Source organism: Gobio gobio, assembly GCF_949357685.1.
Source record: "Gobio gobio genome assembly, chromosome: 2".
NCBI lineage: Eukaryota > Metazoa > Chordata > Actinopteri > Cypriniformes > Gobionidae > Gobio > Gobio gobio.
Window position 1 is genome coordinate 2,557,590 of NC_137098.1, and position 15,310 is coordinate 2,572,899.

The 15,310-nt window shown below is 38.6% G+C and overlaps 1 protein-coding gene across 1 annotated transcript; it reads right to left on the reverse strand.

Annotated features, from left to right (window-relative positions):
- Window positions 1–3,277: 3,277 nt before the first annotated feature.
- On the reverse strand, window positions 3,278–14,866 carry LOC307140878 (polyunsaturated fatty acid 5-lipoxygenase-like). Its single transcript, XM_079840658.1, has 13 exons — window positions 14,425–14,866; window positions 14,163–14,241; window positions 10,831–10,932; window positions 10,555–10,682; window positions 10,273–10,445; window positions 8,531–8,665; window positions 8,225–8,428; window positions 7,914–8,000; window positions 7,377–7,546; window positions 7,142–7,254; window positions 5,674–5,774; window positions 5,410–5,580; window positions 3,278–4,158 (listed from the first exon to the last, which is right to left on the reverse strand). Exons 5-13 carry the CDS (start codon window positions 10,411–10,413, stop codon window positions 3,979–3,981), a joined length of 1,302 nt encoding a protein of 433 aa, XP_079696784.1. The 5' UTR covers window positions 10,414–10,445; window positions 10,555–10,682; window positions 10,831–10,932; window positions 14,163–14,241; window positions 14,425–14,866; the 3' UTR covers window positions 3,278–3,978.
- Window positions 14,867–15,310: the final 444 nt, after the last annotated feature.

Consider the following 15,310-nt stretch of genomic DNA (forward strand, 5'->3'; position numbering starts at 1 on the left):
TCGGTCTGGTTCTGCGTGGACTATAGAAAAGTGAACGCGGTGTCGAAATTTGATGCATACCCAATACCAATGGGGTTGACGAACTGCTTGATCGGCTAGGGACCGCTCACTTTTATTCGACACTGGACTTAACAAAGGGATATTGGCAGATCCCCTTGTCTCCATTGTCCAAGGAAAAAAATGCTTTTACCACGGCGTTTGGATTACACCAATTTGTCACCCTTCCTTTCGGCTTGTTTGTGGCTCCCGCGATCTTCCAGCGTCTGATATCATCATCTACAGTGTGGACTGGCAGCGTCATATGCAGTATTCGCGGGCTGTCCTGAGAAGGGCGGGGCTCACGGCCAACCCAAAGAAGTGTGCGATTGGGCGGGTGGAAGTAAGATATCTGGGCTTCCACTTGGGTCATGGACAGGTGCGTCCCCAAATTGACAAGACCGCAGCTGTTGCGACCTGTCCAAGGCCCAAGACCAAAAAGGAGGTTTTGGACAGTTCCTGGGGCTAGTGGGATATTACAGAAGGTTTGTGCCTAATTATTCGGACCTTGCTAGCCCGCTGACTGATTTAACTAAAAAGGACGTACCAGATACAGTTCAGTGGACGGAGCGGTGCCAGCAGGCCTTCACCCAGATAAAGGCTGCTCTGTGTGGTGGACTGCTCCTACAGGCTCCTAACTTCTCTCTCCCTTTTTCTCTACAGACTGACGCCTCGGACAGAGGGCTGGGCGCGGTCCTGTCCCAGGAGGTGGTGGGTGAAGAGCGGCCGGTGCTGTACATCAGTCAGAAGCTCTCTAAGAGAGAGACGATGTACAGCACCATAGAAAAGGAGTGTTTAGCCATCAGGTGCGCCGTTCTCACCCTTCGCTACTACCTCCTGGGGCGGGAGTTCACCCTCTGTTCGGACCATGCCCCCTTGCAGTGGCTCCACCGCATGAAGGATACCAACGCGCGGATCACCCGTTGGTATCTAGCTTTACAGCCTTTAAAGCTACACTGTGTAACTTTTTTAGTCTATTCTTAGCTAAAAACACTTAGTTCTTTCAAAAATATATGTGCTCATAAATGTATATTTACTTCTTTCAAGTAATAAAGTATTCTCGTAAGTTTATAATATGCCATTGAAAATACATAAGGTAATGGGATCTAACGGTGGTCCCCATGTTGCCCCTCCATCTTGAAAGTACATTAGCCAAAGAGGGACATACCCGTAAATTCAAGCTTCACCTTTCGCGTTTTCATCTCAGCAGCGTCCAGTAACAGAGTTATTCAGAGTTTTCCTGGCTTGTTTATTCCTCAAAAGTCTGTTTTTCCTTGTGTGGTATTTCTGTGCGTTAATAACTACGTAAGTAATAATAGTTATTGTCATTGTAGATGTGTTTCAGAGTGTGTCATCGCGTAATTCAGTTGATGTCACCTCAGAAGTATTTTTGTGTCAACATACAATAGCGTAATGCTCACCTATTTGAATAATCATTCAGTTATTTTGTTATAAACAATGTTTATTCGTTTATAGAAAATATTTGCTTGTAATGTATGTTGATGGATATATGTATCAGGTCTGATCGGCATATTAACAATTGTTATACAGAGCGCACTGCAGTGCTAACGTTAAAGCGGCGCACACACTTTTGTAACCGGACACCGCTTGTTAGCAGCGGCAGCAGCAGCTCCGCTCCTTTTAATGCAGCTGCATTTAGCGCCTATATATGGTACAATAAGCTCTGGTTTACGGTTACATTATACAAATGTAACTTATAAGTATAGTTATACAGTTCTTAACTGTGTATGTATATTTACCATCCTTATTTGTTCTCTCACAGAAACCACATTTATGTACATATCCACGCAAACCTGTTTATGCCTTGCAATTGGATGACTGAATAAACATTACTATCATCAAAGTTCACTCTGGATTAGCTGCAGTTCTTTCTAGCCGAATAATTAGGCCAGTTGAGTTACAACCATCCCACTGCGCACAGAATATCCCACAGGCACCGTGTCGAATGTGGACGAGGTCAAACTGGAAGCCATGTTAATCTTGGACTAAATCGGCCACCGTAGGAGTTGAAACGAAATCGGAATTGAGAGGAACAGAAACTAAAATTCACTGGATGGTCATATACCTTTTCACCACTAGATGGGGGGAAATATCACACAGTGAAGCTTTAAAGTTCAAGGTGGTCCACAGGCCGGGTGCTCAGATGGCTGTGGCTGACTTCCTCTCCAGCGTGGTTTTGCAACGTCTGTAGCCGGAGAGAGAGAGCAGAGCCGAGCCGCGAGTAAGTAGGTCAAGTGCAGATGAATAACACCTGTGTCTGATTGCAGTAGGCTAATTAGCGTGGAGAGACCGCATTAGTCTCTGCGGGGAGAGAGTAGAGAGAGAGAGACCTGGACTGGGACTGCGCGAGCAAAGCTGATGAGCCTGCAGAAACAAAGCTGAATCCGAGTGAAAAGTTTTGAGCAAAAGAGTTTTTGAGTGTTTTGAGCAGAACGCCCACGTGCGTCTTTTGGGTTTGATCCAGTACTGAGTAATAAAGCCTCGCAAGTCCCAGTCACGCTGACCCTGTCTTCTTCCTTCCTAACACCCACACGAACGCACGTTACAAAGATGTAATGAAGACATTATTTCTCTTAATTTTATTATTTTTGGCTGTCATTGAGTCTGTTTTATGCACTTCCAACACTGTCTGGTTTGGTTCAGCTACCAAATCTGACATCAGGAGACTACAACGCACAATCCGGACTGCAGAAAGGATTATTGGTGCCTCACTGCCAACACTCCAGGACCTGAACTCTTCCAGAGTGAGGAAGAGAGCAGGGAAAATCATCACAGACTCCGCTCACCCTGGACACCGCCTGTTTGAACTGTTACCAACAGGACGGCGACTCCAATCACTGGCCACTAGAACATCTAGGCACAGGAACAGTTTCTTCCCACAGGCCAATTCCCTCTTGAACAGTTAAAATACTCCCCCCCAAGGCATATGCCTGTAAGTGCAATACCCCCACTGTTTAGTGCAATATCTTCTAAACTCAGGAGATATTTATGTTTATTCATACTACTCATATACTGTAAATATGTTTATAATCTGTAAATTCTGACTAAACGTAATTGTGACCTAATAATTTTTTTAATACTATTTTCATATTTTTATTCTTAGAATTTCTATTACTATGTTCTTGTTGTGTTTGTATTGTATATGTGCACTGGAAGCTTCAGCACCAAGAAAAATTCCTTGTGTGTGCAAGCACACTTGGCAATAAAGCTCTTTCTGATTGTGATTAAAGATTTCTTTATTATGAGAGAAAAAAAACAAATGTAGCAACAATTTGAAGTGCAGTCAGATATGTTCACAATCTCAAAACCACTCCTTTACAGCATTCATTGAACATTTTTCACATCCATAACAGCAATTCTTTATCAGCTGACCTCTATCAGAAAACCCTCATACCAAAATAAATTAATCTACACAACAACTGCAAAACATGTGTGTACAAGATAATCAGCGTAAAATCAATATAGATGTAAGATCGCAATATAAATAATCTAAAATAGTTTATGATCTAAACAATATATGTAATAACAAATATGAATAAATTAATCAAAAGATGAGTAAATTAATACCACAGTATGGATATATGAATATGCAAGTTTATATGAAAAAAGAAAAGGATAAAAAAGAAAGACAATAATAAATGGGTTATAACACAAGCTTATGTGTGCTCTTTGAAAGCATAGCCAAATAAACTGTTCTTCTTTCCCTCAGATAAGACACATACGTGCACAGATGGCTTTACAAAGTAATATTATTTCCCAACGACAGAGTCAAATACAAGAAACGTCAATCAAACATAATTTCTAAAGATTGCCTCAAAAGGCAGAATGCTCTGTGTTTTACAATACTTGATATTTTAAGTCGCTGTTCTTCTGTCGCTCTATGTCAAGCACACATTGGCCGTGAACACTACAAGTATTTTCTCAAATTGCAACACTGTTGGGGATTTTGTTTGGGGACAAATAACAATACTTAATTGTCAATCCCTTATTCCGGCTCTTGATGCTGTTGGTCACCTGATCTAGTTGCATTTGGAAATTCTTGATGGCTTCCTTCACTGGTTGCTCTGTGAAGCACATCTCTGGATACATGCCTAAGAACAGCTGGAAAAAAAGTCATTTCTTCAGAGAGCAGAACAACATCTTTCTTTCTGTTTACAAGGTAAACTGACCCTTCTCTAAGCTCCGCCCCCTTGGTTACAGTCATTACGTTAGACAAGCTTATAAAACATCCCAAAGAATTGGGGGATTAAGTGCTGATATGAATTTCCAATTTTAATCTACTTTTAAGTGAAGTAGGTGGAAATGTATTACAGTAAGCTGATAACATTAGCGTGAATTAACTGAACTCTTCCTAATTTTAAAATATGGATATTATTAATAATATTTGAGCCTACATAGATTTAAAAAAAAACATCTTTGGGCTATTTTTTAATTCATACCTTGATGCTCTATATTACGGAAGCTTGTTTCTGCCACAAAATAAAAAAATAAAAGGTAATTGTTTCTCACAATTCAACCCCCCCCCCCCCCCCCCCCTCGCAATTGTGAGATAAAAAGTCACAATTACCTTTTAACTAACTTTAGTTAACTTTACTTAATGTCTTCACTTAATTGTAAAAATCTATTAACATACTATGCCTTGTTTAAAACCCAAGTCAAGATGAATTGATTGGTTTAAACCAGGGGTCTCCAAACTCAGTCCTCGAGGGCCGCTGTCCTGCAGAGTTTAGCTCCAACCGCAAATAAACACACCTGAACCAGCTAATCAAGGTCTTACACGTCCAAGTAAAACACTGATTAGCTGGTTCAGGTGTGTTTAATTGCGGTTTGGCACAGATTAACTAATGCTGAACAGAGGTGTTGTTCATGGTTAGTTCATGTTAACTAATGCATTAACTAATGTTAACTGATACAACCTTATTGTAAAGTGTAACCAGTTTTCTTTTTAAATTTGTATTGCTAACACTTATGTTATAAAAACCTGTGGAAATTTGAATTGGGTTTATATAATTCCTTTATATCTGTGACAATATCTTACAATTGACTGTGCTTTAGTCACACACAGACTTCAACATTCAGCATCAAAACACAACAGTGGTAACCACAATGGTAGTTATACTAAGTCAAGAGTAAATCTAAAGTAAATGATCAAGTACGCTTGTGTAAGTAAACTATACTAACAAAGCATTTGTCAGTACAACATACTATTCCCATTTCACTTCTTACTTTTTTTAAGGCAATTGGTTTGCATGCTTTTTTAAGTAAGTCTAACTAATTAGATTTTACAGTGTAGACTGTTAACATGTTCTCTACTATTTCAAGAGGAAAGTATATCCAATTCAGACGTCAAACCTCCTTCTTCTGGAACCGAGTGAGGTCCCAAGCTGTTGCTAGAACCAGGCTGGAACATTTAAGGTCAGGCAGACTCTCCATGATGTACTTCATGTCCACTTGGCCCTTCTGTTCGGGAGGCGGCTTGCGCATGGTGGAAGGACTGTTGGGGATGCAGGCATACCAGTCAAACTGGAACATAAAAAAGGAAACACAGATATTAGATTATAGATAATATCCAGAATTTTACCTAGCAACTCTTTAACACTCATATTATATGATCACCTGTCCAAAGTTGACTGCAGAATGTTGTGCTGAAGCTGTGAATATCGCAACAGTCAGGTACTCTGATAAATCCTCTCGAGTCTTCAGAGGCTTTTGAAACTCTGTAAAACAGTGGCAGTATGCATTTACCTTGTGCACACATTTAAAAGTGACTCGATACGCACTGAGATGCATATATAATATTCAAGAATATAAACAATCATGCATTTTGGTTGATTGGATCACAAGTAGACGTGGGAGACACGTTCCCGTCTTCACCTGGTGTTTTAATCCGTCTCTTTTGTCCACTTTTAACTGCTTCTGTCCTGATATCTTTGAGGGTCTGGGCGGGTAAACGTATGGGCTTTTTCAGATCTTTCGATCTAATGGACAAAATAAGCTCGCTTAATTTACATATGAACGCAACCGGAGACGACGGGAAAACTCATGGAGAGCAGCAGCTTTAATTTCTGCTGTGATAGCCGCAGAAACACAGCGAATGAAATGAACATACTCTGTATGTATCGTTTGTAGGTATATATATATATATTTGATTACATTTTGTAGAACAAAGGAAGAAGACACGTCAATGGGCATGCAATGATATTGGGGCTAAAGATGAAATGCCAGAAATACTGCTTGTCCCTTCTGTGTTTGTTGCAAAAATCTAATTATGATTAATATTATCATTTAAATAAATTAAATTGTATCTAAACAATAACATGTTGCCTTTCAGTCATTCACGTCAGAACGCATCTGCGAATTTGGATCGGATACGTGCTATATTTTGCCCCAGTAGTGTTCCCCACCCTGTTGAGTTCCTCCACCACCACCTGTCGGCTGAGCTTCCAACGCCAGGCCTAACACTCATAAGTACGCCCACTGGTTGATCCCTGCACTAGGCTAGGTGCCCATATGCTGTTATCCCTTCAGTGATCCCATATGTTTGGAAAGGCCAAGCTTTCCCAGTGTTATTCAATAGACTCACTGAATGGGAATGAGTCGTTTTTACATTGGTTATTTTTTTACTCTTACTAAAGAAAAAAAAAATACTAAAGTAACGATTGATATTATTACATGTGCTTTTAATTGAGTACAGTTTTGGGCACTCTATCCACCTCTGAGTGTGTGTTAGAAATCAGGAAAGATGAGAGAACATTGTGCTTGGTACTTTTTTCGTCTTCAAACCAAACTTGGCTCTTCAGCCGACAAAGTTTAAATCCCATCTGACTAGCGCTCTTCCCATAATGTTTATGAGTTCTGTCAGTAGGCGGAGAGTAGACGTCTTTTAGAGGCTGTTTGAGTAAAATTGACCACATGGGCATTTACACTACGAAAGCAATCCGGTCAAATAAATTCGACTACCTCTGGAAGTGGTCAAAAGCGTTTACATCTGTATTTAGCATCGTCCACTTGTGATCGGATCGACCAAAACACATCTTAATACCAGGTGTACACAGGGCCTTTGATAAGTTAAACCTGGACTCACTGTCAGAATTATTCATGCCAAAGGAAACATCCTTAACAAATTCTTGAATCTCTGTATCGTTTTGAACGGCCTCATCGCTGTCATAGTAGATCTTGACCACAGTAGAAACAAAACTACAGGAAGAACAAGATGACAAATTAACAAATTAATGACATTTTCACTGGAGTTTATGTGGACTAATTTGCACTTTTGCACTAGTAGTACAGGATCTAACTGTTGCTACCCTACTACATACCAGTTTATTGTCTCCCAGATCTTCTTCCCATCCTTTCCATAATAGTACTTGGGCTCATCTTCCATTCCTCGATCTGTTATGGCCTCAGGGAAGCACAGGGACTCGTAGGTTAAAGTCTCCATGGCACGTTGCATCACTGTATCCATCCCATCTACATCGATGCTGCTAATCTTTGGATACCAAGAATTCAGTTAATCTTTTGCATAAATATTTTCAGCACTTATTTAGCCTTCTCAAGTGACCATATTGGGGATTATGGGTGAAGTTTTATTCTGGTGGGAAATTTAGGAACTACTGTCAGTTTAAGCAAACACAAGCTAACTAAATACAATGAAACCTATGAAATATAAGTAAGAGCATTCAGCAAAAAGACAGAAAACTACAATATTCTTTTTTTTTTTTGCATTTTTAAACCTATCAAAAACAGAAATTATGGCTTGCAAGAAAAGACGAAATAATCAAATGTGAATAGAATTGCTTTGGAGTTTAGCAAGATGCTGTTTGTGTGTGGATATATTAAATTAGGTGTAAAGCTACCTGGCTGAAGATCCCGCCTTTATTGAAGAGATTTTCACGGGCCGCTGCGTTGATTGCAATTGTGAAACGAACATGAGGTTTCAGTAACTGTAAGAAGCAAATGATACATATAAACATGTGCATTAAATCATACAAATTGATTAAACAGCAAAAGTGGTTTTCATGTCATTCCCTGGAGGTTTTAGGTTAACATTAAACCATGGTTGAAAATAAAGGGAAGGATATCAGAACCAGCAATCCTTCATCAATAAATTGACACATGAAACCACAATCTTCAGTTTAGCACTGAATCTAAATATCAAGACGGGTACCTTGTATACAGGATGGACTGCAGAGAGCTGTCTGTACATGGCCATTTCAAAAACCTCTGATATCAGATGTGTTTTGAGAAGGTGTGTGACCAACTGGTGTATAATGAAGTCGGCAGATTTCACCCACATCTTGGCAAGCATCCAATCATATTCATTATCACTTGGGAGAAAGATTGGGCTCGTTTCCCCTGGGGTTTGACTGAGCTGATTCAGATATAATAAAGCCAAGAATTTTACTTCAGAGAAGCACTTTAAATTGTAGTAAATTTGTTTTCATTTGATACTGATTCTATATGGGACAGATACCTGAATGGCAATCGGCACAATTTGGTCCAATCTGTCCTTGTACAGCAGGCAGATGGGTGCAGCCAAATAGCGCTGAGAGCTGGATGTTGGCACTCCGTCCAGTATTTTATAATCTGCTATGTAGATGTTTCCTGCCTGTAAACACGTGTACACAGGTGTATAGTTTAGAATGAACGTCAACTAAATGATGTGAAGGATGTCACAATACAAGCTAGGGGTGGGCGATATAGCCTCAAAATTATATCACAATATTTCAAGAATATTTGCAATAACGATATTTATGACAATATAGGAAAAAATATATGGTTAATAAGTTTTATTGGTTATTGCAGCTGGTAGGCAACAGCATTTATTAGTGCAAACAAAACCATAACATAACATTTTAGCAAACATTTTAACAACAACTAATGTAATTTATGCCATGGTCTGTCTGAATTTTTGACTTGAATTGGCTGAAAGTTTTTGCAATAAAATTGTTTAATGCACAGGTAGTTCCAAATCAGATGAATCCTTGTTCTATATTAATGCGCTGTTTTCATTTCAGGTGTGTTTACACGGAGCAGTAATCGGTTTAAAAGTCCGAAAGAAAATGCTGCATATAAACACTGCTTTCATAAGGATAAACACATTTTTCTGAAGTGTTAAACTTTTTCTTTTGTAACAAGTTATGAAGATAATGTTTGAATAATGACAGACATAGCCTGGCTACGCCATCTCATCTGACAGCATTTTTGACCCAGGCACTTTCTACTTCAACTGCGCCTGACAGAAAAATTAATTTTTCTGAGGTGTTTCTTACAGCAACACTAGATCGGTTTAGATAACGTCTTGTGTAAACTGTCCACAGAACTGTTCAATCGGAATGACATAAAAGTGTGCATGTAAACGGGGCTATTGAAGCTCAAACGCACACACACACGCATTCAGAGAGCAGATCGCGCTGCACATTCATGAGCACAGAAACTTGTTATTAACGCCGCCCGCGACCTTTAGCCATAAAATAGCTAAGTTACTGGATCACTACATTATATTTCTCAGCAACAAGGGGTTACATCACTATTTTTCAGTAATTAACCCACATCTTCGTTAAGAGAGACGCTGAACAGACGCAGTCACAAAGGTACGAATCTCTCCCTCTCTCTCTCTCTCTCAATTCAATTCAATTCAATTGTGCTTTATTGGCATGACAATTGTTACAAAGTATTGCCAAAGCATTTATAATAATAATCTCTCTCTCGATAATTAATCCAAATAAATGCTATAATCCATTCATTCAAATAAATGTAATCTTACGCACTACTTTATCTAAGTGTCTGATTCATAGAAGGCAGAAAGCTAGATCTAACGAGCTGTAACTGACGAAAATAACTGTCAATGTTACCCTTCCGGTCAAATATTGCGCTGCAAACATCAATAGCAGCTTTAAGTTGTCAATGTTTAGGCAGTTGTCAAGAGGGCTGACCTCTTCTTGTAACCAAGTAGTTCCTTTTTAGGTACTAAGTGGTTATCGGAGGCTGACATGCTGCTCTTCGTGTTTACTCTGACAGGTGTTGTTGTTGTGCGCGCTAGGGAACGTAAATGCGTGATACGCCATTGCGTCGCTATCATTGATATCGCGATATGACACTTTTTTATCATGTAACAATTTATACCGGTATTATCGTGGACGATATGATATGGCACACCCCTAATACAAGCAAGATTTGACCAACTCAAGTGATGAATGTCTTAATGTTTCTGACCTTTAATTCCTCTTGTAGTGTGACACCTTTCTTCAGAAAGCCCTTCACCATCTCATCTGTGACTGGAAAATTCTTTGGAAGTTCCTCACACTTCCTGATCATGACAGGATTGCAGCCATTCAGAAACTGATAACCAAACATGTAATCCTTAGTCCAGTCTTGTATCACGGTCTCTGTCCAGATTTCAAAGGGGAAAATTATATATAGTTTTTGTTTAAATTAGGAAAAACAAACATATAAAAAAAAAAAAAACATTCTTGACAAAGGGAGAAATAATCCAACCTAGATTGTTCTCGGTGTTAACATCTTCCAATATCTTTTCAAAACCTTTCAAAATCTTTTCATAATCTGCCAGGTCTTTCAAGGGATGTATGTAATTTTCTATCGTTACAATAATGGCATCCACAGCCCTGAAACAGAATGCATAGAGTATAATTATAGACATGAACACTATTTGCATGGTACTGTGTTTGTTCTGAATTTCATTCTGGAGAACTGAGCAAAATTCAGTATCAAATCAACAAGGACTGTGGCCATGACACATTCCCCCGAACTTACGCTTTCACGAAATTCCATTTAAACTCTGAAGATTTTTCTGCATCAAACCGAACTTCTGGAGGAACTTCGCCATCTAAGCACTTAGGGTGCCCCTCACTCCATCTTCAACAAAAAAAAATGACAACATTTACTTGGACATCATGTACACTGTTATATTAAAGGGTTAGTTCAGTCCTTTGAATGTAAGTGTAAGCACACTTTGCTGTCCACTTCCAGAAAGATAATGAAAACATCATCAAAGTAGTCCATATGTGACATCATTTGGTTAGTTAGACTCTTTTGAAGCGTTGACAATACATTTTGGTCCAAAAATAACAAAAACTAAGACTTTATTAAGCATAGTCTTCTCTTCCGGTTTAGTTTGAATCCGCGCTCACGACGCCACAGTGACGCTGCTGACGTAAGACGCTGTGACGTGTTATCTGGTGCGATAGCAGGATTCAAACAAAACCGGAAGAGAAGACAATGCTTAATAAAGTCTTAGTTTTTTAGAGTCTAACTAACCATATGATGTCACATATGGACTACTTTGATGATGTTTTCATTACCTTTCTGGATGTGGACAGCAAAGTGTGCACAGACTTACATTCTTAAACTGTGTTCCGAGGATGAACGGAGGTCTTACGGGTGTGGAACAACATTGGGGTGAGTCATTAATGGAAGAAATTTCATTTTTGGGTGAACTAACCCTTTAAGTTAGTATCACTTTCATGGACTTTTAGTTTGTTTATCGTTAGTTTCCCGCCACTAATCTGTTTCTATGGACACTGATTCTATCATCAAACCTGTTAGTCTTTTAGTTTGTTATCTTGTGTATTTATGCTCTCTGTTTTCTGTTCCTCATTGTCCGGTATTGTTTGTGCACAGTTCGTTTATGTTATTGTTACTTAATTGTTTGGATTACCGGAATTAATTATTTGCTATTGGTACGTGCTACTGTATACGTGACAGACACTAAGAATTACATTTAAAGGTGAAGTGTTTTTATTTTTTACAGCCTGATTTAATGTGTAGAGACAATTCTTCAGCTGTCTTGTGTTTTTTTAACCTTTTTTCTTTCACAAAACACAGTTTAATGTTTTTTTATGTTTAATATAATTTAGTACCATAAAATATAATACAATACAGTAATACAAAATATTGAATAAAAAAACATTATCAAACTAATATACAGTACATTAATTTAAAAAAATGTTTTTTTGTGTGTTTATCAGATTCTTCAGTATACAGATGTACACAGACTCAGTATTTCAGGCACTTGTTGCGTTTTCTCGACTCTTCATGATGGACCACTTCCTGTCCTCCTCAGTTGTAAGTCGCATTGGATAAAAGTGTCTGCTAAATGCATAAATATAATGTAAATGTTTATTTGTATCGCTATGAAAGGAGCACCGCAGGATCAAGCGCCTATTAGATTGTATGGCCTATTTTGATTCCTTTGTGTTAACTCATGTTTGCTCTCACATTTTGTTGAGTTGCGCAGTACTGGACCACCGTAAATAAGTCAAGTCAACTGTATTTATATAGCGCTTTTAACAATGCAGATTGTTTCAAAGCAGCTTTACAGTGTTAAACAGGAAAATAATGCAGCATAATTTTATTCAGCTGTATAGCCATTCTGGCGAAAACGGTGATGTCCTCAGTTCATTTCAATTATCATACAGCGACAGTGTGGGCTTTAGATCAGTAATTTAGTTTATATGGTTAATTTAGTTTAATAATTAGATTTATTTCGATATTTAGTTGAAAAATTTAGAAAAATGTAGTGTTCCCAACTGAGCATGCCAAGCCAGAGGCAACAGTGGCAAGGAAACCAAAACCCCATCAGGAGCAGAATGGAGAAAAATAAACCTTGGGAGAAACCAGGCTCAGTCGGGGGGGGGCAGTTCTCCTCTAGCCAATTAACAAACAGCGTATGATTATTATTCTGGAAACTTTACAGGTCAGAGGTCATAATAGATCGGAATATTCGAATAACCCAAATAATGACTTGAGTAAAAGTAAGAACCTATCCAATGAAAAAATTACTCAAGTAGTGAGTTACTTGTTACTTTAGAATCTGAGTAAAAATATTTAGTGGAGATTATTGTTATAAACATTTAATGTAGAGTGGAAGAATCCAATGTCCAGCCTTGAGTATGGTTTTGAACCTTTTTTTCTGAATGTTAAGAATGTTAAAAATGGCCCAATTAATATAATTTATATATAATTTCACGTTATAACCAGAAACATCTGAAAACTTTTTTATTAGACATTTGCACTATTTTAAATATATTGTAAGTTTCATATTAAACGGTTTGGTTATGTATGTAACCCGTTCCCTGAAGGAGAGAACGGAGACGTACGTCAGAACTGACCGACGAATTGGGGATCTGTTTTCAGAGACCAATCTACTTGGAGTGTTTAAAAAGGAGCCAATGAAGATTGGCATGCGATTCACGCATCGCCCCAATCTTCATTGGCTCATTTTTAAACACTCGTGCTGCGTTCCAGTTCACTTTTTATTATGCCCTTCACTCGTTATCTTCCCTCCGTCTCGTTCACTTATATGTGCGTCATTGCTTACGTTGCATGAGTGCCACTACTGGAGGAACATTTGCAATGGACTGTCACTGAACTGGAACGTCCTAAGCCCTTGATCACTTCGAATCCACTATGGATTTGATTTATTGTTTAATGCAGCATTCTATATGTATATAGGTGTATTTGGGTTGTTTTAAATGTTTTTAAAAAGTAATACAAAATATCATAGAGTTCTTTGTGGTGGGGTAAATTAAACGCTATATGCGGTGACGTCACAATCGTGTTGCATTGTGGTATATGAAGCTGCCTGAAGTGTACATATGAAGTAGACTCGCTACCTCGGTCAAAATCGAGGGAGCAAGGGTCTGTCCATATAAACTTCACGAAGTGGAACACGCACTTCAAAATGGCGGCGGGGATTCCCCCGAGGGGAAGAGCTCAGGGAAGTTCGCAAATGCGTTTATCACTGAAGTGGAACGCAGCATCGAAGTCGATTGGTTTCTAAAAACAGATCCCCAATTCGTTGGTCAGTTCCGACGTAGATGGAACGTGACCCACTGAAAGGGAACTTAAAATATATTTAAAACAGTGCAAAGGTCTAATAAAAAGTTTTCAGATGTTTCTGGTTATAATGTGAAATTATAATCATTGTTATAATAGAATACCCCCCCACACACACACACACAAATTTACATTTGTTGCTATTGACCGGTGTAGCCTATAATGTATATGTGACAATGTATTTATAATATTAGCGTGTCAAGCACACTGAACTGTATCTAGCAAGTAATAAAGAAAAAATGTCAAACCTGAAAATGTTCTGTCTAGATTTCAGTTCCTCTCGTCTTTGCTCTTTAAGCCATTCAGGGTCATTCTGAGGCAATTTAGCTAAATGAACACACAAAGGAATAATACATAGCACACATTTTACACATAGAAAGGACAGCATTTGAGACATGATTCAATAACAACTGAAAAACTGAATTTTAACACTTAAAAATAATAATAAAACTAAATAATAATAATGCTTCTTTTAAAACTGGATAAAGAACAAAGTGAGTCCGCACGTACCAGTGCCTTCTCGGATAATCACTTCCTTGTCGTCTGCTATCCAGAGATGACAGGGGAACTCAAAGCATTTTCCAGAGGGTGCTTTCACTTTGATATGCTCACAAAACCACTGAACATTGACTAAGTATTTCTCCTTTTCAAGTTTCACCTCGACAATGTCTCCAAAGTCATCCTTCACACAGATGTCGATGGAGAACTCCTTTAATGACAACTTTTATTAGATGGGGAAAAACCAACAAACAATCAAACAAACAAACATCTCTCCACAGGCTTTGGTGAAGAGGGATTAATCCTAATTGTGCCACCATGCTTATGCGCATCTGGGGTGCGTTTCCCGTACAACGATGCAACTCGCTGGTTTAACTACCATAGTACGATGCATCTTTAAAGAAATCAACTAGCTAGTCACTTCGGTTTCCCGAAACCATGGTACCTGTGTTGCAAAACCATGGTTTGAACCGCATTGGTTGGAGCTGTCGTTATGACCATAGACATAATAAATACATAGACGCCCTATTGGCCGCTGGACCGCACGTCAACGACGCCGCCATATTGCGGAGGGCAACTTTCCAATAACTCTAATAACAGGAATTGAGAAAAATGCCTGCTTCGTGTGCTGCTCGGGGCTGTACAAATCACCGCACAATTGGAAACAGTTCTCGGGGAATTACCTTTCACAAGTAAGACTGAACATTTGTTTCTGGTTGTATTGGTCGTTATATTATTATATAATTAGTTATAGTGACGTTAGTTGGTCACCAGAGTCAGACTAAAATAGCTAGCGATGTCGCTACTTAGCTGTGGAAGTTGAGACATGAGTTGACATGATTTATATTATAGTTTTAGCTTATATTATATTTTATATTATAAATTAAATTTCCTGAAA